General features: G+C 50.2%; 1 protein-coding gene across 2 annotated transcripts; it reads right to left on the bottom strand.

The window, feature by feature from the left end:
• Positions 1-26,967, bottom strand: Cmtm7 (CKLF-like MARVEL transmembrane domain containing 7). Of its 2 annotated transcripts, none has more exon segments than NM_001109300.1 (5): positions 1-518; positions 1,913-1,994; positions 6,117-6,206; positions 7,605-7,778; positions 26,311-26,967. In NM_001109300.1, coding segments are annotated over 5 exon segments (495 nt in total). In that variant the 5' UTR covers positions 26,446-26,967; the 3' UTR covers positions 1-504.

The raw sequence follows: 26,967 nt of genomic DNA on the forward strand, positions 1-26,967 counted from the left end.
AAAGTTGCTGCATTTTGATATTTTATTAAAAACCATGCACCACGCCTATCACACCCCTCTTGCAGTGACAAAGGTGGGAGAGGCAGGATGGCCACATACTGTTTCCTCTGGCTCCTCCCTTAGAATAGAGACTCTTCAAGACCAGATTGACAGGCCAGATAAATTAGGGTCTGCTGCCTCTGTGACGACTCTTGGTGGTCTCGGTCCTGAGGGTGTGAAGAAAGACGTGTCTGTGCAGGCAGATCCAGAAGTCTCTCCACAGTGCACAGCATAGTCCTTGGTATCCGAGTGGTGCTAAAGGCTCAGAATGGAGGAATGTTCTCTGCAGCAGTGTGGATGGAGGCTGTACCTGCTTGATGCCCGGGAGCCCAGTGTCCTGGCAAAGCAGGGAAGGCACAGGCCTTGTCACCTGAAGTCCAAAGCCATGCCCTGGGTCCTCCTGGGGCAGGCAGGTCTACATCCTGCAGATGATCCTTCGGAGGGGACGGAGAGGCTATGGTCTCATCAGGCGGATATGTCTTGAGAGAGAAACGGAGAGCAAGGTTACCTGGCCAGGAATGGAACTCACTCAGAAGCCATGGGCTCCAGATACTGTGTGCATATGGGGTGGGGGTTGTCCGTGTGTGTGTGTGTGTGTGTGTGTGTGTGTGCATGCGTATGTGTGCCTGTGTGTGTGTGCCTGTGTGTCTGTCTGTCTGTGTGTGTATGTGTGCCTGTGTGTGTGTGCCTGTCTGTCTGTCTGTGTGCCTGTGTGTGTGTGCTGTGTGAGTGTGTGTGTGCCTGTGTGTGTGTGCGTGTATGTGTGCCTCTGTGTGTGTGTGTGTGTGTGCCTGTGTGTGTGCGTGTGTGTGTGTGTGTGTGTGTGTGTGTGTGTGTGTGTGTGTGTTTGACCGGATCGTAAAGCATACATTCGATTGTCTTGAACTGAGGGTCTGCCTGCTTCGGCCTCCCACAATTAGGGTCACAAGCATGCACCACAAAGCCCCATGCTTTTGCAATCAACTTTAAAGAACACAGCAGGCAACATGTGCTAGTGCACACTTGTAAACCTAGAACTTGAGGAGCTGAGGCAAAAGGACTGCCACAAGTTCAAAGCCAGTCTGGGCTACACAGGTTGACACTGGCAAACCCACACCCCTCCTCCAAGGTACCTTTGGGAGAAGAAGCATCAAGGGTGTGCATCAGGGTGCATTACAATTATAACCTGAGGGCCTTCCTTACAGCAGTGTTTAGTAACAAAACATTAAGGAAAGCCAAAACTCTAAAACTGAGTAGGGCCCCATCCCCAAAAAATACGATAGAGAGAGAATGCTAATGTCTGACACATGATGAAGTAGAGGGGAGAAAGAGAGGCACGTGTTGTTCTGTGTTTTGAGGCAGGGTTTCACTTTGTAGCCCTGGCTTGGGACAAGCTATGTAGACCAGGTTAGCCTCAGACTCACAGAGCTCCACCCGTTTCACCCGCCTCTGCTTCCCAAGTGCTGGGATTAAAGATATACACCACCATGCCCTCCCCTGGTTTTCTTAATTTTTTAAAAAAGATTTATGTACGTGAGTACACTGTTGCTGTCTTCAGACACACCAGAAGGACGTCATCAGATCCCATTACAGATGGTTGTGAGCCACCATGTGGCTGCTGGGAATTGAACTCAGGACCTGTGGAAGAGCAGTCAGTGCTCTTAACCACTGAGCCATCTCTCCAGCCCCCAGGAGCCAGAGTTCTAAGTCACGCTGGGTCATAGTTATCCCAGGATATTTCCCGGGCATTTCAAGGTGGGCGGGAAGGTAGGGTTCTTAGGTCCCACTGTTCCTCCTTCTGTACCCTGCCTTCTCCCTTCACACCAGCTTTCTGCTGAGCCAAGGACAAGCCCCCCAGCTCACAGGGCCCTGCATTCTGATGATCCAAGCTTACCTGATGACTGGGTTATGCAGGTGATCTTGTAGGACAGCCACAAGCTCGCGAGGCAGAGGAAGCTGGCCAGGAACCCAAAGATCTGCATCGGGAGAGGAAAGGAAGCTCACAGGGCCATCTCTGTGATTTTCTTCTTTGTTCCAGAAAGGAAGCGGGGAGCTATGTGACCTAGCCACCTAGTCCCCTAGTTGCAGAGGGGAAGTGGAGAGAGAGCCAGCGTCTGTGCACTGGTCAGGCCCAGCAGCCAGGTCTCTGGGTCTCAGGCATTGTCCTTATCACTTTAGGTGACTCGAAGGCCTAGGTTTGGGTTTATGTTTACAACCTAGCTGGAGCCGAGCCACTGGGTCTTGATGACCCAGGACCAATAAAAATGTGAAAGCTGGGGGTTGGGGATTTAGCTCAGCGGTAGAGCGCTTGCCTAGCGAGCGCAAGGCCCTGGGTTCGATCCCCAGCTCCGAAAAAGAGAAAAGAGAAAAAAAAATGTGAAAGCTGGTACTGTACATTTGAATTTGGATCTAAATTTTGGAACATTGAGAAGACCGATTATAAGGTTAGCACGGTTGGGTCTCATTGGTAATGGTCTTCTGGTCTCTGTCACGTAAGAGTCTGAGGGCTCCAGAGTTCAACTTTATGTCTATGTACATTTATTTAAATGGTAACAGTAAAAATAAGTTGAGGCCACGCTCTTACCCTTCCCAGGGTTCATCTAGACGCGCTTGAAGAGGGTTGATCTTGTTTGACCTGACAGGCTTCTCAAAGGTGGTTGAGGGAGAGCAATCATGCCTCTCGTGTCTTGGGACCCATGAGGCTAGTGGCTGTGTACCCTCCTTGTGACAATCTAATAGTGGTCAAGTAACTACTCCTTTGCTTAAGATCGCAGAGTACAAACGGGCCATGCACAGGGCCTGACTCAGAGCAGTGGGCTCCGGGACTCAGGCTATGCTAGATGGCGGCCCAGATGTCCTCAGGCCCACACATCGGGTCACCATGCCACCATTAGTGTTGACACTGGACAGGAGTGATCCTGGGGCAGCTGCACGAAGGGGAAATTCCCAATAAAGTTTGGTATTCTTTTCAAACAGAGCTACTGGTTCACAGGTTCTCGCTGTCCCAGGCAATCCATACCCCAAAGCCTTTGGTTCTCTGTGTGCAGACTGTCTGAGCCACACAATGAACCAAATAGAGCCAGGCTTCGCGCCATTGTCTCTTCTGCACAATCAGCACCACATTACAGCCCAGTCCCCAACTGTCCTCTCTGCATGACTGAACAGTTTATTGTTGCACCCATACAGAAGGCTAGTCTGCACCACAGAGCCTTGTTTGTTTTGCTAATTGTCACATGGGCCCTGTCGTGAACAAGGAACCTGGCTTTCTGTTATTTTCCTGGCTTCCCTGTGGTGTGATGGATGTTAGTTGTCGGGGCTCAGGATCTTGGGCTGACACAGTTTGTGTCACATTACGCGTGACCTGATTATGAGACCCAGTGAGGGGTTGGAGAAATGACTCAGCCAGTTAAGAGCAATGACTGCTCTTTCAGAGGGCCGGAGTTCAAATCCCAGCAACCACATGGTGGCTCACAACCATCTGTAATGAGATCTGATGCCCTCTTCTGGTGTGTCTGAAGACAGCTACAGTGTACTCATATATAATAAATAAATCTTAAAAAAAAAAAAAAAAGAAAGAAACCCAGTGGGAATCTCTTCATGTGTGCTCTGACACACAGTTTGTGGCAGTGAGGGGTGGGTCAGGCGCGTGTGTGTTTCTGGACTCTTCTCCTAGCATGCACCGTTGGCAGGCAGGTGCCAACCTGCAGGCATCAGTCACGTGTCCCCTCAGAGGTCACAAGGAGCACAAGAGGCACTATGGAAGGGGCATTGGGCCAGCATGGCTTACAGGCTTGGTCAGCCCTCTGTAGTGATGCTTGGTCCCCACCCTGTGGACCTTCAGAGCAGACAGTCTGTCTGAGGGAAATTCCAGGGGCAAACCCGATGAGAGGCCACAGTCTGGAGAATTCTGGTGAGATTTGTAAGTGAAACTCACATAGTCCTTGAAACTAATTTTAAAAGTCTTAGCTCAGTGGGTAGAGCGCTTGCCCAGGTTGCACCACCATGTTCTGAGTTCTATCCTCAGCACCACATAAACCAGATGTGGTGCTGTACGCCCGAGATACTAGTACTGGGGAGCTGCAGGCAGGAGAATCTCAAGTTGAGGGTCACCCTTGGCTACTTACTAAGTTGGAGGCCAGCCTGAACCACAAGAGACCAGGCCTTAAACACACACACACAAAAAAATCTTGTCTGTAGCAAATCAGTACTGAAGTAATGGCCAAGTAGATATAAAATTAGCAAAATCATAATCAGAGCAGAGAGTCTGTCTGAGGGAAACTCCAGGGGAATAAACCATAAATCTCAAGAATCTATGGACCTTTTAAAATCATTCAGCTATGTGTCCACATATGTACATGTATATGCATAATTAGAATGCATGCATGGATACCCACATCCTAGCTAGCTGTCCATGGTCATAGGCAGGATCCTTGGGGTCCTTTTTGACTCTGAAAGGGATAAGGGTACCCGTTGTGGTTTGCCCTGGAGTTATCTGTATTTTGATGCTAATTCCACTGCCACTAGGATGGCTGCCTAGTCTCCTACTCAGGACTCAGGTGACTTCACCAGAACCTTCTCCCCATTGAATTTGTAAAATACAGGTGAGGGCAGGTACAGGATAGAAGGAGGCCTGCCACTGGATGAGAGGGAAGGATGGGCGGGAGAAAAGTTTTAAGGAAGAGGAGGAGAGGGGAATGGAGAGAGAGGGAGGATAGCCACAGCGGAGAGAACATGGAGGCCGACATTAGTATTCCACTCTGTGTATTTACAGGTTGTTATGAATGTTCTTAAGGGATGGATGTGTACAGGGCTTTGTATGTTTAGGTGGGCAATTATATCTTATCAATTGGATCAGGGGTTATTGTGTTGTGTGTTCTTTCATGGAGCAAGAAAGTGTGTGACGGCTGGAGACACCAGGTTGCCGCGGAATTGGGATGTGTGTCTCTGGTATGGAAACCTGCCTTGGGAACTAGGTAGGTAGAGAGATGGCTGCCAGGCTCAGAGAGAGGCCTTGGGCAGTGTGGTATGGGATGGAGCAGAGCGGGTGAGAGGCTTTGCTCATTCAGACCAGATACCTAGCAGATATCTTGGGGCAATGCACTGTACACCTAGTGGGGATAAAAGACAGCAGTTTTTTTTCTTTAATATATATTTTTACAACAACATGTCTGAATGTTGTTAAAACTGAAAATGGAGCCTGCGATGAAGCAGCTGGTAGAGTCCCTGTCTACCAAGGAATCAGTTCTCAGTACTGCATAAAACTGGGCATGGGGGGGTTGGAGATTTAGCTCAGTGGTAGAGCGCTTGCCTAGCAAGCTCGAGGCCCTGGGTTCGGTTCCCAGCTCCGAAAAAAAGAAAAAAAAAAAAAAACTGGGCATGGATGGAGCACACCTATAATCCCAGGACTGGGGAGGTGGAGGCTAGAGGATCAGAAGTCCAAGGTTATCCTCAGCTACACAAAGAACTTGAGGTCAGCCTGGGCTACATAAGATTCTTTGATTTTTTGTCTGTTTGTTTGTTTGTTTGTTTGTTTGTTTGTTTGTTTTAAGGAATCTAAGCAGGGCTGTGCATTCCTACAACCCAAACACTTAGGAAGAGGCAGAAGGGAGGCAGATACAGTGTAAGGCCAGCCTGGGCTACATAGTACATTCTAAGCCAGCCTGGGCTACCTAGTAAGACACCCCCAAAGAAAAGGGACAAAGGACTCATGGTAAACATCACTGGTTGATCATGGTACCCTTCCCTCTAGAAGCAAAAGAAATCCCCCAATCCCAAATACGTCTCTGCAGTGAAAAGCCAGCCATGAGTAGACACTCAGAGTAGACGTGGGGACTGAGACCTTTCACCCTGATTCGAGCACTGGCTGAAGGGAGACAGGCCCAGACGACTGTAGTTGTTTAAGTTTGTCAACAGCCTTTAGGTTTACTTTCCTGGGCTCTCTAACGTGAGCCCATGTGTCAGGCTCTTTGGAGAGGGTAGCTGGCTGCATTGAGGTGGGTATGAGTTCAAAGAAGAGAGGATCCCCAACCAACCCATTCCCTGGCTCCCCTCCCCTCAGGACCATCTGAAACCTGAATTGGTTCCTAAAAACATCTTACCGCTCCGGCTACCAGGTTGTAGTTCTTGGAGGCTATCACTATGGAGGCGATGAAGAGAAGCAGGGTGCCGATTAAATAGTGTAGAAGTTCCTGGAGGAGGGGCGAGAAAAGACAAGGTGTGGGCGGAGCGAGCTCTTGATCTGCTGGATGAGACAGTGGCGGAGAGAAGAGGCGAGACCCAGGCAGACAGGAAACCGAGACCGAGGCAGCGACACTGCCCTCCCTCAGAACTCTTGGGCCAGAGGAGCTGTGTGTATCTCACAGGCAAGCAATGTAGAAAGCTGGGCCAGAGGAGCCACACTGGAGACACAGGATGCTGAGCAAAGCGGAAGGAGACAGGGAAAGGCTTCTCGGATGAGCAGAGCTATTCACTAAGAACTGCCTGGTTCCCGAGATCTGTTCGCAGAGCTTCCTCTGATCCTGTGTTTAATCCCTTACAAAACAAAGCAGAACAGAACAGAAAACAGCAAAATACCCTGAAAAGCAAAAAGTGAGAAACCACCAAGTCTAACACCTTTAAAAAAAATAGAAAGGGGGGCTGGAGAGATGGCTCGGCGGTTAAGGGCACTGACTGCTCTTCCAGAGGTCCCGAGTTCAAATTCCAGCAACCACACGGTAGCTCACAACCATCTGTAATGGGATCCGATGTCTTCTTCTGGTGTGTCTGAAGACAGCTACAGTGTGCTTAAATTAACAAAAATAAATAAATCTTTAAAAAATTAAATAAAAGCACTCAATCTGATGAGGGCTATCTATAAAAACGTATATACCCAGCCTCATATGCAGCGTAGAAGATACCATGCTCCCCTTCAGTGCTCACGGGAAAGGCCATGACACTGCTCCGACCACTCAGTTTGGCTAATTCTGTTTAAGGCAAGGCAATCAGATGGAAGGCACACAGATTTCCCAGGAAGAAGTGAGGTGTTGATATACACAGACATGATTTGGCACATAGTGGATTCTAAGGAATCCACTAGATCTCTGTTAGAATCGACAGAGGACCTTTATGCTCTGGTAGAAATCAAACCACAAAATTAAGTATATTTTCCGGGTGTGGTAGCACACACATGATCTGTCTGAGTTCACGGCCAGCCTGGTTTACCATAGTAAGACACCGTCTTCGACACAGAGCCCTTCTGATTTCTCTTCTCGGACTCTGCCAGTGGGTTTCAGCCACCGAGTGTCACCATTCAACTCTCCCAGAAGTGTACTGAGGGGCATCACCATGGTCACCAGCTCCTGCCCAAAAGGTTTGCCTTCCTATGCTCCACTCACAGCAGATAAACGCTGAGAGGAGCCCAGGGCCTCTGACAGTGGCAAGGGAGTTTGAGAAACCCTCAGGAGGCAGGCAGAGGTGTCCAGCAAGCACTGGAGAGTCAGGGGCAAAGCAGCTGAGACGGCTGGAAGGTGTGGAACGGGCAGGCGAAGAAACGAGTGGCCACGTCCCAATTCCCGCATTCCAGCGGCGGGGCCAGGCCTCCCTCTTACCGACAGCGGCCAGCTGATGCAGGTGAGCACTCGGTAGAGGCGGAAGAGGTGGACCAGGTAAAAGACCAGGATCATTATCAGGTCGCACATGGTGACAACTTCGAAGAAGCTGTGGGCGCCATAGTCGATCGGAAAGGAGCTTCGCACGCAGATGAAGGCAATCAGCAGGGTGACCTGTGGCAGATAAGGAAACGTCAGTACACTTCTGCCCTGGGCACCCAAGGGTAGGGGACAAACCGGAAACCGGGTGTCAAGCCTGAGTTGAGGTGCTGCAACAATCCAGGTTATTCCCACACAAATCGGTTGCCGGGCTTGAAGGTACCTGAAGGGGGAGCCAGGGCTCAATTTGTCAGCAAACGTGGCCGTCGCTTCAGAGTTCAAAGAGTAGACACTGAGCTATTATTGACTGGCATGTTCCATACATGATCCTGCTGAAGCACTGAAGAGCTCTGCCACATAGACAGAAGCCGTCCTTTGTTTCATATAGGGAAACTGAGGCACACAGTTACTAAGTATGTATGTATATATGTGTGTATATGTGTGTATGTATTTGTGTGTGTATGTATGTGTGTATATGTATGTATGTGTGTGTATGTATGTATGTATGTATGTATATGTGTATGTGTGTATATGTATGTATATGTATATATATGTGTGTGTGTATGTATAGTGTATGTATGTATGTATGTATGTATGTACTCATGTGTGGAGGCCAGAGGTAGACATGCCATATCCTCCAAGTCAGGATCTCACACTGAACTTAAAGCTCCCAGTTCATGTAGACTGTAAGTCCCAGGGGTTACATGTACATGGCTGGCTTTTTAACACGGGTTCCAGAGATCCAAACTCAGCCCTCATACTTGCCTGGCAAGCCCCTGACTGAACGAGCCATAGCCATCTCCTGAGCCCTGGCTCTGCTGCGTGCGCCCTTCTTCAGGAAAAGCCTGCTCCTAGCTTTCTCAGTAGTCAGTGTGAACCAACTCCCTAGCCCAGCAATAGGCGTTTTAAATGATTTATTTTTATTGGTTTTAATTACGTGTGGGTGTATATATGTGCAGGTGCCTGAGGAAGCCGGGGCAGATCCCTTGGAGCTGGAGTTCCTGATGATTGGGAGCCAGCTACCTGACGTGGGGCTGAAAACCAAACTTGGGCTGTCTGATAGAGCAGTCAGTGCTCTTAACTGCTGAGCCATCTCTTCAGCTCGAAACGTGCACTTTTAAAACAAGTCTTGGTCTAGGGTGCTTCACGCCTTTAACCTTATAACTCGGGAGGCAGAGATCTCTATGAGTTCAAGGCCAGCTGGGTCTACATAGCAAATTCCAAGTCAGCCAGAGCTATATAGTGACATCTTGTCTCTCAAATAAATAAATAAATAAATAAATAAATAAATAAATAAATAAATAAATAATAAAACAATTGTATACACACACACACACACACACACACACACACACACACACGACCCATACTTGGCATGTTTTGAAAGTAATGCATGAGTTGTTCTGGGTTTTGGGTTTTCTCTTTGCTTAAAAAGCTGAACTCTCGTGGTAGAGCGCTTGCCTAGCAAACGCAAGGCCCTGGGTTCGGTCCCCAGCTCCAAAAAAAAAAAAAAAAGCTGAACTCTCAAAGGGCAATGGTGGGTACACGCCAGGAGACACCTGCACTGCCTTAAAATGTCTCTTGGCCAGAGAGACACCGCTGGGATGAACTTAGCTGAACTGCAGCTGATGTCACGGAAAACCTCGCCCTGAGGGTGCCATGGCAACCCTGTGTAGGGGACCATCAGAGAACAGCTTGGTAAATCCCCTCCTCTAAGCCACAGCCCTGGATGGATGAGAGTCTCGAGCCACCTGCTGCCTGGAGGCCAGGCCTGTAGAGCTGAGCTCTGCTGCAGGCAAATGACAGCCACTGGTGGCATTCAGGAAGACATATCACCCTCCAGCATCCTCTAGACTCCCGTGGATGCTTCCACAGGAGAAGTGGGACCTAGCACCAAATACTCTTCCACCTTGCACTTCATAACATTAAATGTGACCTCTCCTTGGGCTAGTGAGACGGTTCAGTGGATAAAGGTGACTGCTGCCAAGCCTGGAGACCTGGGTTCAATCCTTCGGACCCACATGGTAGAAGGAGAGAACCATTCTCTGTCCCCTGGCCTCCACATGCATGCACGTGCATATGTAATGTGCACCCAACATACATACACAATGAATAAAGAGCCACCGAGAACGACTGGTGTTCATGAGTTTGACCTAACGGCAATTCACCTCACTTTTCATTTTTTCCCTTGAGACAAAGGTCTCGTGTAGCCCAGGCTGTCCTGGAACTCACTAAGTAGCCCAGGATCATCTTGAACTCCTTATCCTCCTGCCTTCACTTCCAGAGTACCGGGATTACAGGCGTGCACTGCCATGTCTGTTTTATGCAGTGCTAGGGATTGAACCTGGCACTTGTTGCATGCTAGGTAAACATTCTACAGACTGAGCTCCATCCACAGCTGCCCCACGCTTTTCACTCCAAGCTACCATCCTGCAGGATCTAGGATGAGACACTCTGGGATAGTGCAAAGATATTCATTACCGCACTAAAGGCTGCCCAGATCAGGGGACGTCAGCCAGCCCTGACTCACAGCAGCTCAGGCTCATGACGTGCAGGGCTGTCCCTTGAGAGCCCTATCCAGCCAGCAGTAAGTACTTACTGGGTGCCATTAGGGTTTATAACTATTTGTTACACAGCAGAGCTGACTGATACATTGTCGGTGTTCAGAACTAGCTTAGTTTCGGAGCCAGTCTACAATTGCTTTTAGGATGGGAAGAAGAACGCATTTATCTGATAATTATTCATTGAGCACGCATGGCATCCCCAGTTCCAATCTTTGTCATCTATGACATAAGATTACACTGAAGCTAAGCATGGCGGCCCATGCCCTTAATCTCAGCATAGGCAGAGGCAGAAGGATTGCTTCATGTTCAAGGCCAGCCAGTGCTACAGAGTGAGCCAAAACTAGGAGCTGGGGTGTAGTTTGGTTGGCAGAGTGCTTGCCGATGCTCGCAAGACCGTAGGTTCAATCCTCAACACCTCATAAAATCAGGCAGGGTGGTACAAGCCTAGTTCCAGCCGTGGGGAGGTGGAGGAGAGAGGTCAAGGTCATTGAGTTAGAGACCAGCCTGAGACTCATCTCAAAAGCAACCAGCTGATGAGATGCACTTGCATGCAGGCCAATGAGGGAAGTCCGGCCCAGAACCTGTGGAAGAAGTGGACAGAGAGAACTGACTCCACATGCTTTGTCTTCTGACCTCCAAAACGTGGTCTGTGGGACACATGCCCACGCGCACGCATGCGTACACACACACACACACACACACGCACACACACACACACACACACACACGATAACGCTAACATTTCAAAAGCCAAACACCATAAAGGCCATGCTGGCCTCCGCTTGCCAGGGAGCTTTCTCCGGGGTTTCTTGGACAAAGCACACCGCGGAGTGGCTGGTGCTGTTGTGACAGCATCTTGGAGGAAATAAATGCTTAGAGAATCCATGAGGCTTAGTCAGTCCCCAAAAGGCGCCTGGCATCCAGCCTTGAGCAAGTACCAGAAGTGTGTGCCCGCTGAGTCCCACAATGAGGCTGCGGGATGCCTTGATTAAAAACCGAAGCAGCCTGGAGCCAAGCCTGAGGAGAGGAAATTGTCCAGGATAAAAAATGGCCAAGCGAGGACACCAGAACCGTGACAGGCCTATGACCCGGGTAACAGATGGAACGCTACTATTGTCACACCTGTGATCACCCACCGTGGAGACCAGAAGAGGAGCAGAGAAGGGGGTTCTGAGGCTGCCTGAAGACGGGCCTTCAGCAAGAACACGTGAAGCAGAAGGGGGCGGGGCCTGACAAGAGATTTTCGAGGCTGGAAGTTCTGACTGCCAAGCCCGGGGACCCGAGTGTGATCACGGGGTCCCACATAGAGAGAATCATTCCTGTAACTGCCAGTGTGTGTGTGTGTGTGTGTGTGTGTGTGTGTGTGTCCGAGAGATACAGGTGTGGGGAGGGCAAGGGCCCCCTCAAGACCTTCAGGTGTTTTCAGGGACTCTGAATGGCCACAACAACACCTCCCTATCCCCACCCCGACCCCCTCAGATTCCTCAGAATTTTTACAACAGTTTCAAATAGAGTCCAGATCCTCCCACAAACCAAATACCAATGAAATCGACTCAGGCCTGGCCACCTCAACCTGCAGGCAGCCTTGTTCATCTGAGGGGCAGCTTCCTCTCTGCCTCTAGCTTGTACAGGCCTGCTAAGGAGCAGGAAGGCCATAAGGAGCCCTTCCAGGAAAGCAAATGGGTCTGGTGTCTGATGGGTCTGGGATCTGTCACGGCATTGTGCCAGGCACAGTGCAAGATGCCTCCCTTGGCCCTTGTCTGGGTTCTCACTGGTGAGTCCTGTGGAAACAAAGGCCTCCCTTCAGTGAGGTCCCTACTCCTCTTGGCCTCCACTTTATTAAAAATAACCTGGGAAGGCTGACCCTGGCTAGCCCCACATGCTCCCTTCACAGACTGCAGGGTCACTCTGAGGCTGCCCTGTTGCTGTCAAAGCCTCTGGGGGAAAAAGACAAAGAAGGCTTTTCAGTCTCCACAGGGGAGGAAGGGGGGGGATGGTGGTCAGTCCTCAATAGCGCTTGCACACATCCACCTTGAACTGCACATCTCAGGTGAACTAGACATGAGGGAGCCAGCAGTCCTCTGGGTGACAGTGGGCAGAGAGTTCCATAAAAGGGCCGGTCAAGGTTGTCATGAACCTGGCTACCAGGAGCAAAGGCTTCCTTCTAACCTCCACCCTAGACCCCCTCCACCCCTACGTGGTGGGACTGAGATACAGGCTAAAAACTAAAGAAGTTTTAAAACATCAAAGCACTGAAGGGGAACAGGAGAACTGGGAGTGGACTGGCCATTCACATGCAAATGCCTCAGAAGGAATGGCTTAAGCTACAGAGCTCCGGTCCCTCAATTGCATGTGAGCACATCAGACCCACAACACAGAGGAAATGGGAACGCAGGGCATCTCGGGAATGCACGGTTGGTTTAAGGGTTTCAAATGATTTGAATCGACACACCAGAGAAACAGACATGAGGGGCAGGCAGCCTAAGTTTCGGTCAACTGACTCAAGAAAAGAACAGATGGCAAAAACTTCAATATCCAGTCGCAATAAGAAACAAAGCAAAAGGGCTAGAGAGATGGCTCAGAGGTTAAGAGCACTGTCTCCTCATCCAGAGGTCCTGAGTTCAATTCCCAGCAACCACCTGGTGGCTCGCAACCATCTGTAATGAGATCTGATGCCCTCTTCTGGTGTGTCTGAAGACAGCTACAGTGTACTCATATGTAATAAATAAGTGAATCTTTAAAATAAAAAAGAATTCCTTTAAAGAAACAAAGCAAGGGGCTGGAGAGATGGCTCAGCGGTTAAGAGCACCGACTGCTCTTCCAGAGGTCCTGAGTTCAGTTCCCAGCAACCACATGGTGGCTCACAACCATCTATAACAGATTCTGGTGTATCTGAAGACAGCTACAATGTACTCATATATACTCAATAAATAAAATATTAAAAAAAAGAAAGAAACAAAGCAAAAAACCCTCTCCGTAAACTAGGATCTAAAGGCACTAACCTAACTTGATAACTGTGGTACAACTATGGTGGTGAGGCTTCCCTCAGGACAGGGGAAGGTGTCAAGGTGACAAGGAAAAGATGTCCTCCCTCCCTGCCCATAACTGTTTGAAGCTGTAGTAAGGTGAGCAACAGGAATGAGGCGTGAAAGACTGAAAAGGAAAACACACCGGTTTATTATAAACAATATGCTCACGTCAACAGAGAATCCAGTGGAACTCGGAAAGAAGGTTCTGGAACGAATCCATGAGTTCCTTGATGGTGCAGGTCACAGAGTTTAACTTACAAGAGCTACCGTGTTCCTGTAAGTGAGCAACGAGCATTGACTTTACTCACTACAACCAAGGACCACTTCTGACAGCAGCAACTCTGGAGATGTTTACTGGGCATCACTTCGATGCTGGTAAGTGACTCTCCCCAGGACGGAGAAGCCAGTTCAACAGAGCCTGAGGCAAGACCCGGCAATTCAGCCTCTTTTGGGGAGAGGGGTGGTGGTGGTAGATATTGACAAACTGATTCTAAAATTTATATGGCAAAGCAAAGGATAATCAAACAGTTTTGCAGACGAACACTATCTGGTTTGAAGGCTTACTGCAGAAGACAATGGCGTCTAAGAGAGTGTGGATTGGGCTGAAGCAGAGACACATTCGTGGTCACCGAAGAAAAGAGACTCCCCGAGACCATGGCCAACTGATGTTTGATTGGACAGATGTATAAAGTGAGAGGCTGGGGGAGATGGCTCGGTCAGAAGTGCGTGCCACACAGCCGCAAGGACTCGAGATCTGTCTGCAGCGCCCACGTACCTGTGATCCTGTTGCTGACGAGGTGAGATGACCAGCCAGCCAGTCAGTCTAGCAGAACTAGTATGATCCAAGCGCACTCAAAAGACCCTGCTCCGGAAAACTATATGGCGGGCTGCCTGCGACGGTCGAGTGCCTTTAACCCCAGCGCTGGGAGGCAGAGGCAGGCAGATCTCTCTGAGTCCGAGGCCAGCCTGGTCTACGTAGAAAGTTTCAGGCAAGCTAGGGCTACCTAGTGAGACCCTGTCTTAAAATGATCAGGTGGAGAGAGACGGAAGATGTTTATATTGACCTCCTCTGTAAGTAATGCTACAATAGAAGGGAATTTAATGAGAAAGACTGGGCGGAGAGTGTGGGTCACTTGGCATTCAGTCTTCACTGCCACACGAACCAAGTGTGCAAGTGCACACCTCTAATTCATGAAGCTTCTACACTGAAGGAGAGACCTGACCACTCTCATTCAGTAACGAGACCGCGTGTGATCATGTGACCCCGGGGTCCCGGAGCAGAAGGACGTCGTTAGTGGGTTATGGTGAAGCCTGAATAAGATAAGACACTCAACATCATCGGTGTTTTTGACTTCCTGTTGGTGACAGGACTATCTGTGACTCACTCTCAGCTGGCTCAAAGAGAAAACAGTGAGGCGGGCTACCCCGGCCTCCCATCTCCTGTAAAGGCAGCCTAGGGTTACAGATGCCTGCTCCTGGGTCTGGGTTTCCTGTGGGTTCTGGGGATCAGAACTCCCGTCTCCAGGGAAGTGCTCTTACCCACCGAGTCATCTCCCCAGGCCTGTAGCTCATCATTTTTTTTTTTTTAAATTCTTTTATTTTATGCATATGATACACTGTAGCTGTCTTCAGACACACCAGAAGAGGGCATCAGATCTCATTACAGATGGTTGAGAGTCACCATGTGGTTGCTGGGATTCGAACTCAGGACCTCTGGAAGAGCAGCCAGTGCTCTTAACCACTGAGCCATCTCTCCAGCCCCAGCCAACCCCCAACCCACACCCAAGGCCAGGCCCAGCACTTGTTTGGGATACATCTTTCATCCTCTGCTATCTGGAAACTGCTCTCTGGTGGTTTCTGTCTTCTTGGGGGTCTCAGCAGCCATCTCAAGGTGCTACTTTCTTGGTAAACGCCATAATGTACTCCAAGAGGGCTGAGAGATAACTGTCACTCAGAGGGACTGAGAGGCTGGCCACAGCCCTTGGCAGGCTTACTCCTGGGAACAAGGGAAGGCCACCCAGAAGGAGTGCACATATGATGGCAACAGTGCACCGTGTCCGTCCACGCTGTTTAGAATCTGGCTGCACTACAAGGCTTTAATGGGCTGCATGAGTCTCTCATGGCTTCTCGAACAAATGGTCCCCAACAGATGTCTAGTCCCTTGCAGTTCTAGAAGCCAGCAATGGGAGATCTGTATCCCTAAGCAGGAATGAAGATGGCAGAACTTTGTTCTCTATGGACTCTGGCCCAAGGCTCTTTTCCTCCTTTAGCTCTTATGGCGCCAGGGCTCCTAGTTATACGTGCACGCGCGCGCGCACACACACACACACACACTCACTCACTCACACACACTTCCTCTTTTTCCCTTGCACTGAGTTTAATTAGGCCTGCTTCCCGAAGCACGGGCGACTTACCAGGGGCTACGCCACTGAGGAAAATCTCTTCTCCCCCCTTCCCCCCTTTCAGAGATCAAATTTGATGGCTCATTTTCACAGACGCCTCAGAGCAGCTGAAGCCCTGCTACAAATGAACAGCAAACCCCAGGCCCTGCTAATGATGATTAATAATGATTAATAATGAGGATTGCTCTAGCAATTCCTCCCCACCAAACTCGGCTAAATGATCCCACCCCCATCCAAACTAGGTTAGAGTGGAAAGTTACAGCGTAGCCCGCCTGCTGAAGTGAGACAGACAACCGGCTGTGAAAGACGTCACTGCACCTCTCAGAACAGCTGTCACCACTGAGGGTGGCCTTGTGGAACCTCATCAGGACACATGTGCTGTCTTAGTTACTTTCATAATCTTTAAAATGTATCCTATTCAGTGAGTGCTTTCCCTGCATGAGTATCTGTGCACCACAGGGATCCCTGGTGCCTGAGGAGGTGTCAGGCCTCCGTGTGGGTACTGGGAATTGACCTTGGCTCCTTTGCAACAGTGTCTCCATCACCGAGACCACCCTTCAGCCCAGTTACTTTTTTATCGCTGTGAAGGGACACCAAGATGGAAAGTAAGTTATAGAAGAAAGCGTTTAACTGAGTGAGTGCTCGCAGTTTCAGAGCATGAGTCTGTGACTGTCATGGCTGGACTTGGAGTTTCAGAGGGTGAGTCTGAGTGTCCTGGCTGGAGGCATGACAGCAGGCAGGCAGGTATGATGCTGGGGCAGTAGCTGAGGCCTTACATGATGAGACAACAACCACAAGGTTTTTACAGAGCGAGCCAACTGGAATGGTGTGGGCTTCTGAAACCTTAAAGGCCACCCCTAGTGACACGCCTCCTCCAACAAGGCCACACCTCCTAATCCTTCCCCAACAGTTCTATCAACTGGGCACTAAGCCTTCAAATATACGGAACCTACGCCTTCAAATATACGGAACCTACGGGGGCTGGGGGGGGGAGGGGAGTTCTTATTCAGACTATTACATGTGTCTTGAACCAGAGTTCTTTTCTCTACCCAAAGTGTCATACAGTGAACAGGACACCCTGACCAAGAAGCCTTGGAAAACCAGTATCACCCCTGGGGATGACAGCACAAGGTGGGGAGGGAGGAGGATTGGATTGTGAGCCCCAGGCCAGCTTTCTTCCAAAGCAAAACCAGCACTGCCCTATAGACAAGCATGTCTGTGGCCTGGCTAATTTTCCAACTGAATCATTGGGAGATACAGGGACAGTCCCCACTCTGGCAGTCACACCCTGTTCTCCAGGACACATTTGCCGATGGTGAGTGTTACAAGGAGTTCAACAAGAAGGGGCTAGGGAGGTGGCCCCCGTGGCACAGTGCTTCCTGCATAAGCATGAGAGCAAAGATTGATCCTCAGCACCTATGTAAGGAGGCCAGTACTGGCCATCCATACCTGACATCCCAGTGTTGGGTCAGTGGGGACAGATCCCTGGGGCTCACTTGGCAGGTGAGTTCCAGGTTCAGACAAAGAACCTGTCTTAAAGGTGAACAGTGGCTGCACAGTGATGGCAGAGGCAGGAGGATGTCTGAGTTCAAGGCCAGCCTGGTCTACAGAGCTATAGGACAGCCAAGGCTACACAGAGAAACACTGCCTCAAATTAAATAAATAAATAAATAAATAAATAAATAAATAAATAAATAAATAAATAAATAAAATGGGAAGAATGACTAAGGATACCTGAGGCTGACCCCTGACTTTCTGACATGCATATGCATACATAGGTATCTTGCTGGTACATGCAGCTAACATGTGCACACACAAGTGCATATGCGCACACACACATGCACGCACACACAGATTCAGTTACTGCTGTCACTATGACATTATCGAAACAGGAAAAGGCTGTTGAAATAATTTTCTTCCCCATCGATTTTATTTTTCACTCAGTAAATATTGATCCCCACCCCTCCTGCTCTTATTTTAAATTGGAGTTGGAAAAAAAAACCACACACACACACACACACACACACACACTTAAAAACCTACGCAGCTCTTCCAGAGGACAGCAAAATGAAACAAATGTAACATGGGAAGTTGTGAGGGCGTCTGCAATGTGAGCTTTGGGTCCAGAGGGACAGCAGAGAAGACGGCAGACAAGCCAAGATCACAGACAGGGACACGCAGCAGGTGTGGATACCCACAGATTCCGCCCGGATGTGTTCAACCTGTGGCCAGTGGGTCGCATGTGCCCCCGGATAGCTATGAATGTGATAGCTTGACACAAAGTATCAACTTACTTGAAACATTTAGATGATGATGACACAATGATGATGATGATAATGATGATGATGATGTGTGTGTGTGTGTGTGTGTGTGAGAGAGAGAGAGAGAGAGAGAAACTCGATTGTGCAATTCTCTGGTGTGAACTGAGTGTGTGGCAGTGTCTGCCACAGTGTGAAAACTGGACACACCTGGCACAGTCTCTGTGGGAATGAGACAGACAGGAGGCAGCTCTAGTGGCTTTCACAGAACACAGCAGGGAATCCGCAACTCCCAGGTTGGATTTCTTCCTGTTCGAATGCCTAGATCCCCTCTATCCAGCAGGACATCTCCCTCCGGCAGCTAGGGACGCTGCTATGAACCCATTCCTCCACACCCTTCTGTTCTGGCTGCACTCAGCAGCCGCTCACCTCTGAGACAACGATGGCAGGATGTACTTGTGGGAATGATGCCCCATCCCCTTGTCCTAAGCCACACACCAGCACCAGAAGTCCACCCTCACTAGAATGCACTTACATAAGAATGTGTCTCTTGGGGGGGGGGGGAGAGTACCCCAAGGATGTGTCTATCATGGGCAGGCCTGGGAGAGCCTGCTCACCATACACAAAAGCTGCAGGCTTGGTGAGAAAAAGTGCCTTGGTTGGCTCTGGCCAGGTTCAAGTGCAGGGGCAGAATTCAGTAGGTTTTGTTTTTGTTTCTAGCGTGGGGAAAATCATAATTATCTCAGTGCTTGCTTATCCAAAAGAAGCGGGGAAAGGAAACCTAATCAGCCAGGGAGATGGAGAGATAGATACCTCAGTGTTAAGAACACCCACTGCTGGGGGGCTGGAGAGATGGCTCAGCGGTTAAGAGCACTGACTGCTCTTCCAGAGGTCCTGAGTTCGATTCCCAGCAACCACATGGTGGCTCACAACCATCTGTAATGAGATCTGATGCCCTCTTCTGGTGTCTGAAGACAGGGACAATGAATGCATATACATAAAATAAATAAATCTTTAAAACACCCACTGCTCTTCCAGAGGTCTTGAGTTCAGATCCAAGCATCCACATAACAGCTCACAACCGCCTGTATCCTGTAACTCCAGTTCCAGGGCATCTTAGGTCCTGTGGTGGTGCACATAAACCCTTGCAGGTGGTCACACACATACATAAAAATAATAAAAGTCGTTGGGGATTTAGCTCAGTGGTAGAGCGCTTGCCTAGGAAGCGCAAGGCCCTGGGTTCGGTCCCCAGCTCCGGAAAAAAAAAAAAAAAAAAACAACAACAAAATAATAAAAGTCTAAAAAAGACTCACACAGCGAGGGCCCGGGCATGACGGCTCAGTCGGTAAAATGCCTGCCCGCTAGGCTAACAGCGCCCACAGCTCTCTTATGCTTGTAATCTCTCACTCTGGAGGTGGAGGAAGGAGGGTCAAAAGGTCAAGTTTATATTTAGGCACACATAGAAAGCCTGAGGCTGGGATACATGAAACCCTGTCTCAAGAAAGAAAGAAAAAAAAAAAAAAAAAAAAAAGCTTAGGTTCTGGACTTCTGACTTGGCTGGAATCCAAGTGTCTCAGTCATAGCTTTCAGGCCTTGGTTGATGTAGCTCCCCGGCCTCACTACAAGCCCCTGAGGCAGTGAGACCCAGTTCAGCATCTTACCCAGACAACCATTAGTTAACGGCCATGTTTCCACGGTAAAGTGGGGAAGACTTTCGTTCGTCTTGTTTGTTTTTGCTTTTTCATAAGCAAGATGGAGAGTTGCAGCCAGCTGCTCAGAGAGGTGGGTGTGAAAGCCCTGAGGTCCTGCTGCAGGCTCTCATCTCCCCTGCTTCCTGTCTTCTTAGTAAGAAAGGGCTCCTCCCCAGTCTCATGGCTGTCCTTTCAGAGCACCAGAAAGTGCTTACCCAAGAAAGTTCTCATTTGAACCATGTGGCCATTTGTCCTAAACGTGGGGGAGGGCCGGTCTCTCAGCCTTGCTAACTGCCAGTCCGGAGCCAGGGAACCTGCTGTCTGACAGAGACTGGGCCTCTGCAGTTACAGATACCCCACAAGGAGTGGAGTGGGGGGGAGCAGGCGTGTTCGTCACTTCTGGGAGTCCCTCAGGCTCTCTCAACTGGGTCCAGGCTCTGAAGAGAATGCCTCCCCTGGCCTGTGAGAGATGCAGGGAGTGTAGCCAGCGAGTGAGGAGCCAGTCTGGTGACAGAGCCAGCAGCGGCTGGCAGGTCAGAGGGGCCAGCCAGGGTGGAGGCTGGCCAGCAGCACAGGCGGTAGGCATATGTCAGGGAGGAAACAGATGCACTGCCAGGCAGGAAACCAGGGCAGGGGAAGACGGAGAGAGGCCTTCTCCAACAACCAGAACTACACTGTTCCCCGGGTACCACTCTGAGCATAGCCAGCAGGGCCCTGGAGGTCTCTGAGACCCACTAGATTGCATATGAACAAAACAAAGCAAAACAAAAGCCTGTGGGTCTGTTGGCACCCTAGGGGACCAATCACTGGTACCCCACACCCTTTCCTCTATGCAGCCCTGTAGCCTGGTGCACCCTTCTCTTGGTTTCCAGGTAGTGTTATCTCTTACCTCTGGCAGTGGTTTTCAGCACAGCACCATCTGATTTTCCGGGGGTGGGGGGATACGTAAAGTTTCCCACTTGTGGGGCTTTGCCTTCTAGAACTGCCTACAATCATAGCCAACATGAATTAAATACAGGAACATCTCAAAGCACGACTGACTAACCAGTCGCTGTCCCTTTTCCAAAATGCCAGGCACCAAATCCACGGTTAAAATTGTGATAGCTCGTCTTCTTGGCACCTTGAAATATCTTTGGACAATAAAGGGACAGCCATTAATTTGTAGACACTGAAAGTCTCTGGGAGAGAAGTGCAAATCAGGTTTGGATGTATGCATGTGCACACATGAGTTCATGTGGACACACACACACACACACACACATGCAAGAAATAAATGAAATAATATTTTAAAAGTCTGGTAAAGCACTCAGCACTCAGGAGGCAGGGGCAGGCAGATCTCTGTTGAGTTTGAGACCAGTCTAGAAAGTTGTTCAACGCCAGCCAGCCCAGAAGAGCACAAAGCTCTCAGTTTCTCTCTCTTCAGGAGGCAGGCGGCATGAATCCTGATGAACTATTGGCACATTTGTTCAACAAGATTTCTCTACAAGGAAGGACCCTGTGTTCCACACACCGGCCTGGAGGCCATCGGACTTGAGGGTGAGTCGGGGGAGGGAGAGAAGCTGTACGGTGAATCACAGTGCCTCCATGCCTGGCTGCAAACCTCACTAGGAAGAAACAAACTGCAGCTGGGCTCACGGGGGCATCCTGTCATCTCAGCACTCTGGAGGTGGATGCAGGAGGATCATGAGTTCAAGGTCATCGTCAGCTATGTACTGAGTTTGAGTCTGGGATAGTCTAGGTGCTTGAGATGCTGCCTCAAAGGGGGGAGGGGCCGAGGGGTGGAGTTGGTGGAGGACTTGCTTCTCACTCCTTCAGGGACTTGATTTAAACCCCCATCACTCATGTAAAAAGCCAGGCACAGTGACAACCAAGTGTAATCCCAGCACTGGGGTGGTGGGGCAGTCCTCTAGTCTATAGGTCCCAAATGTGGGACTCTGGCTCAGGAAACAAGGTCGGACAGCTAAGGACAGCTCCTAATGACAGGGACACGGACACACACACACACACACACACACACACACACACACGCATGCACATGTACACGAGCATGTTCCTGCACATATAAACACCTGGGAACAAACACGCACAGAAACAAATACTCACAAAGATTTAAAAGCCACATAGCAAGTTTCATTCGGTAACCTGGAAAGAAGCCAGCAGCTTCTAATTTTGTTGTAAAACACCCAAACTATATGTACCTTCTACAAAATCCTAAGAATTTCCTCATTACTAATGCTTTGGATGGATGGTATGTACAACGAACAAATCACCTTTATTAGGAAGAATAAAACACACAACAGACAGTCGTGAGCTGCCAGATGTGGGTGCTGGGAGTCGAACTTGAGACCTCAGGAAGAGCAGCCAGTGCTCTTAACCACCAAGCCATCCCTCCGGCTTTATTACCGAGTTTTAAAATTTTCTTTAGCCTTCAGCAGAAAGTAGCTTCCTGTCCACAGGTCAGGGGTGGGTTAGGAGCGAGCAGAACGTCAGCAATGTGTTTCTTTGCTGTCTTTTAGTCTCTGTATTTCTGGAGGTGGAAAACGAGGTCCCACTTGGATGGGGTCTAAGGAGGCTTTTAATTATTATAAAAAAGATTCAAGGGATGCTACCCTATAGTTACTTATTTTGCTCTTTTTGAGACAGTCTCACTACATAGCATCAGCTGGCTTGGAGCTTGCTAGGTAGACCAGGCTGGCCTTGGATTCTGAGATCCACACGCTGGAACTACTGAAGTTCATTGTGTGTAACACCATGCCTCCCTCCCTTTGGGCAGGGCCTGTTTCAGTGCACACTAGTCTTGAACTCTGTGTAGCCATGCATGATCTCGAACTTCTGGTCTTCCTGCCGCCACCTTCTGCGTAGCTAGGACACCATGAGCTAGATCTGCACACCACACCTAGCTCAGAGGACCACAAAGCTGTCCTCTGATGCATACACCCATTTGCTCCCTTCCAGCTCTGGCCCCATGGAGGACACCCAGGTGATACCAGAAGACTGGCCCATCAGCCTACGCTGGGCAGGCTGTGGGTGTCCCTGAAATACAGCTTGTGTCCCGTCCCTGGACGCTGCCCAAAGTGTTCTTTGCTCTCCTCCCCTCACAAACTGCCTCTCTAAGGTTTCTTTTCTTTCTTTCTTTCTTTCTTTCTTTTTTTTTTTTTTGGTTCTTTTTTTCGGGGACCGAACCCAGGGCCTTGCGCTTCCTAGGTAAGTGCTCTACCACTGAGCTAAATCCCCAGCCCCTTTTCTTTCTTTTTTTAATGGCTAACTGAGCCTTAACTCCTATCTCAAGTGTGAAGTCCAGCAGCTTTTAGGATAGTCTCAACGGTTGTCTAACCATCAACCACAACTTTTAACCGTTTCACTCACCACCCAAAACCTTGCACCCATCAACAGTCACTTCCAACTTCCTTCCGCCAGTGCCCCGGCCCAGCCCTGAGCGGCCACCGATTTTTGTCTGTGTCTATGAATTTACCTACTTTCAATACTCATCTGACCAGAATCATAGAACATGATCTTTTGGTGAGTGGCTTTCCCCCTCCCACTTAGCACGATGTTTCCAAAGCTCACATATAGCGTCATAACTCAGTATTCTTCCCCATTTTTTCCTGTATAATAACTCATCAAATGTAGCCCTTTCTGTTTCTGTTATTAATTCATTCACCATTTGGCAGGTTGTCTGTGGTTTCCAGTTTCTGGCTATTGTGATAATGAAAATGACTATATATGTGTCGGTACAGTTTTTGCTTCTCCTAGGCTAGCAGGAGTGCTGGTCGTGTAGCTCCTGTTTTACGTGTGTGCCTGCGTGTGTGATGTGTGTGCCCGTGTGTTTGCACACGCCTGCGTGTGTGGTGCACTCAGGTCTCCATGCTTGCTTGGCATAACTTCTGAGCTACTGTGCGCTGTCCCTACAGTGGCTGCATTGTTTCAGACTCCTATCCTTAGCATCCCAGAGTTCCAGCCTCGTTACTTCTGCACCCAAGCCACTTGTCATCTGTCCTTTTTATTATCATCAGCATCACATGTGTGACCTTGCCTCACCATGGTTTTGATTTCTCTGGATCATTAGCAAGTTCAGACTTTGCCAGAATTGTGTGTTCTAGGGATGCAAGTTTCGGATACCCATGAAAAACCAGCCTTGGGCTGCTGCCACCCACTGGGTCGCTTTTAGGCACTCATATTGTCTTAGGCAGTTTCCTTACTAGACAAAGACATGACTCCATTCCTTAAAAACATTTAGTGGGATGACACAGTCAGTCCTGGGGCTGAGTGTGCAGTTCCCTGCACAGTGATGAGAACAATACATGGCTTAAAAACAAACAAACCAGGCGTGGCCTTTAATCCCAGCACTCAGAAGGCAGAGGCATGCAGATTTCTGAGTTCAAGGCCAGCCTGGTCTATGGAGGTGTTCAGAACAGAGAAACCCTGTCTGGATAAAAGGAAAACAAACAAAAAGATCTGCCTCAAAGTCAAGAGCAGTGATCAGGGGACTGCCTATTGAGGAAGGTGGGGAGTGAGCACAGAGCTGCAGGAATCATGCCTGGAGAAAAGACCCATGAAGCACAAGGACTCAGCACCAGACTGGGTTTCTTCTTGACCTCTAGTCTCTTCATTTTCTAGAAGTGACAAGCCCAGAGGAGCCCAAGGCAAGTCCCCCTACTCCCACTCCCAGGTCCCATGTAGCCCAGGCTGGCCTGGAACTAAGCAGATAAGAATGATTTTGAACCTGAGTCTCCTGCCTCTACCACCTAAGGTCTGAGGTTAAAGGCAGGAGCCACCACCGTACCCAGTCTTATGGGTGCTGGCACTGGAGCACAGGGCTCCATGAGTTCTAATCAAGCACTCTGCCAATTGAGCCACAGCCCCAAGCCTTGGCCTTTGCCGTTTTAAATTATGTACCTATATCTGTGCCTGGGTAGGTGCATGTGAGTGCAGGAGTGTGTGTGGCGGGGGATGGGGGTGGGGCGAGGCATCAGATCTCCCTGGAATTATAGTCACCTGAAGTGGGTGCCACGAATTAAATTTGGGTCCTCTGGAATAAGGTCTTAACCACTGAGCCATTTTCCCACCTTTCAACCTTTCTGGTTCTTAAGGTAACATGTTAAAAAAAAAATCTCTTGGTCAGAGCACGCTAAAAACACTTCACAGAACCAGGGGTCTGTATGCCACTGAGCCATGGGCAAATTGAGACTGTGGCCCCCAGCCACAGCGCATCTGTTTCCGATCACCCTCGGAGGATAAGCAGAGGATTCTAACAGTGAAGATCCCAGTCAGAACTGCAGGACAGAGGCAGGAGCCAGCCAGGACCAAGAAGGCAGTCTTACTCCCAGGACGTGGTCATCCAGCTGCACGGAAGGCAGGCGACTCCCAGCCAGGGCTTTAAGAGGAGGGTGTTGAGAGGCAGCAGGCAGACAAAGTCATGGTTAAAATCTATGCTCACTGATTTTGCCATCCAAAGCACGCAATATCCCTGTTCCTCAGACTCCCGGACCAGCATTAATGCTTCTTTATCTCCACTAAGTTTGTGCACCCAAACCACAGACCAGCAAAGAAAAGCATTTTCCATCGGCTTCACTTCTGATCCAAATCTCCGATGCAGATCTCAGCTCCGCCCCGGTGGCCTCTTGGGTTTTTTTTTTTTTTGACTGATCAAAGCCCTTAGCCTGGATCCCACACACCATCCACTCAAACCCAAGTCAGCTTAGCACCGGGCCTTTTTAGTCCCTTATTAAAACTGCCTGTGTCCCTTTAGGCACCCTTCTTAAGAGAGGCAGGAACCTCTTTCTCCCATTTGGCAGGGAATGCCAGCCACCTTTCTACACACTAGTCATCCAAAGTAACGGTCATGGAAGGCACAAAGCTCTGGCCCTGAACCAGCCCCTGGGGGCTGCTCCAGTTTAGCTGGAAGTTCCAGCTTCCGGGTCTGTGACCTTGCACCGGGGTCCCTACGCGCCAGCTCCCCTCCCCACCCTTGATGAGTAGGGAACCCAGTCTCAAAACACACCACACAAACAGAAAAGGTGTTGAAGACTAGACATTTTCAGAGAAGTTGAAAAACAAAAACAGGAGGGGGGATAAAAGAAGGGTGGGTAAAAAGCAAACAGATCAGGCCTGGCAACTTCTGGTCGGGTCGGAAGCTTTTGTGCAGTTCTGGTCATACCAACAACCGGCCCCTCACTCTGCCTTGCTCCAAGTGAGCACCAGAAGCCCTCTAGCCACAGGCCTGCCTAGTTAACCGGCTGCCTTCTGAGGAGCCTCGGAAGCCTGAGGGAGCGCAGGGGACCTGGCGATGATCTTAAAGGCAGCGCGTCTCCCTGTCCCGAGCAGAGATTCAAAAGCCAACCCGAGCCCTCCGCTCTAGGGCGAGACGGCCTGGGGACCGGAGGGGATGGCGGGAGACTCTCCCTCCCCTGCCCGGGTGCGAGACGCGCGGCCTGGAGAAGAGGAAGGAGGACGAGGAGGAACTCGCACCCCAGGTTTCGGTGGGGACGCGAGTTGGGCCCCGTAGGGCGGCGGCTGGGGAAGCGAGGGGGCCAGGGATCCTGCGGGCTGTTCCAGGAACTTTCTAGGGGACACCAGGAACAGCAAAGGGGTGCGCGATGCCCCCAGTATCCCGGCCAGGTGCAACCCTGTGTACCCGTCCCCAGGCCACTCCACTCTTCTTACCATCTGCGCCACTTTGAGCAGGGCGCCCTGGGTGCGCGGGTACACCGGGTCCAGCAGTCCCTCCGAGGGCTGGCTTGGCCCCGGAGCGCCGCCGCTGCTGCACGTGGTCCGGACGAGCCCCGATCCATGCGACATCGCGCGGCCCAGCCCCGGCCGGCAGCCTCGGAGGCCCGGGGACCTCTGGCCGGTAAAGCTGGGACGGGACGGGGCGGAGCCTCAGAGGCGGGGCGCCCGGATCCCACTTCCCAGCTGTGGCGGGACCGGGAGAGGAGACCGGAGCAGAGCCCGGCGAGCCCCTGCCCCCCAGACACGCGGAAGTTGGACTGGCGTGGGCAGGAAACCGGACGCCTGGGGCACTGGCCTCTCCCAGGAGCGCGCCGCCCAGGTCACAGCTGGTGACGAGCCTCCAGGGATTTTTTTGTGTGGGTGCAGCTGTTGCTGGGTACTGACATTAGTAGGGGGAAATGCCCGGAGCGTACCGGTGCTGTGCTGTTCATTTCTGCGTGTGTGTGTGTGTGTGTGTGTGTGTGTGTGTGTGTGTGTGTGTGTGTGTGTGTGTGTGTTTGCGCGCACCTGCGCATGCACAGGCACATGCACCTGTGCCACCATCACTACAGCAAAAAACAAAACAACAAAAACCTTCCTCTTTCTCCCCCA

The sequence above is a fragment of the Rattus norvegicus genome, chromosome 8, assembly GCF_021556685.1.
Source record: "Rattus norvegicus strain SHRSP/BbbUtx chromosome 8, alternate assembly SHRSP_T2T, whole genome shotgun sequence".
Taxonomy (NCBI): domain Eukaryota; kingdom Metazoa; phylum Chordata; class Mammalia; order Rodentia; family Muridae; genus Rattus; species Rattus norvegicus.

Bases quoted from the DNA above. Each gene is read 5' to 3' on its own strand.
- Cmtm7 (XM_087563415.1), bottom strand. From the start codon at position 26,445: ATGTCGCATGGATCGGGGCTCGTCCGGACCACGTGCAGCAGCGGCGGC. The intron at 6,207-7,604 runs GTAAGAGGGAGG...CCCCTCCTCCAG, and splicing joins GCATCAGCTGGCCGCTGTCG to GAACTTCTACACTATTTAAT. The intron at 1,657-1,912 runs GTAAGCTTGGAT...GCTCTTCCACAG, and splicing joins CTGCATAACCCAGTCATCAG to GTCCTGAGTTCAATTCCCAG.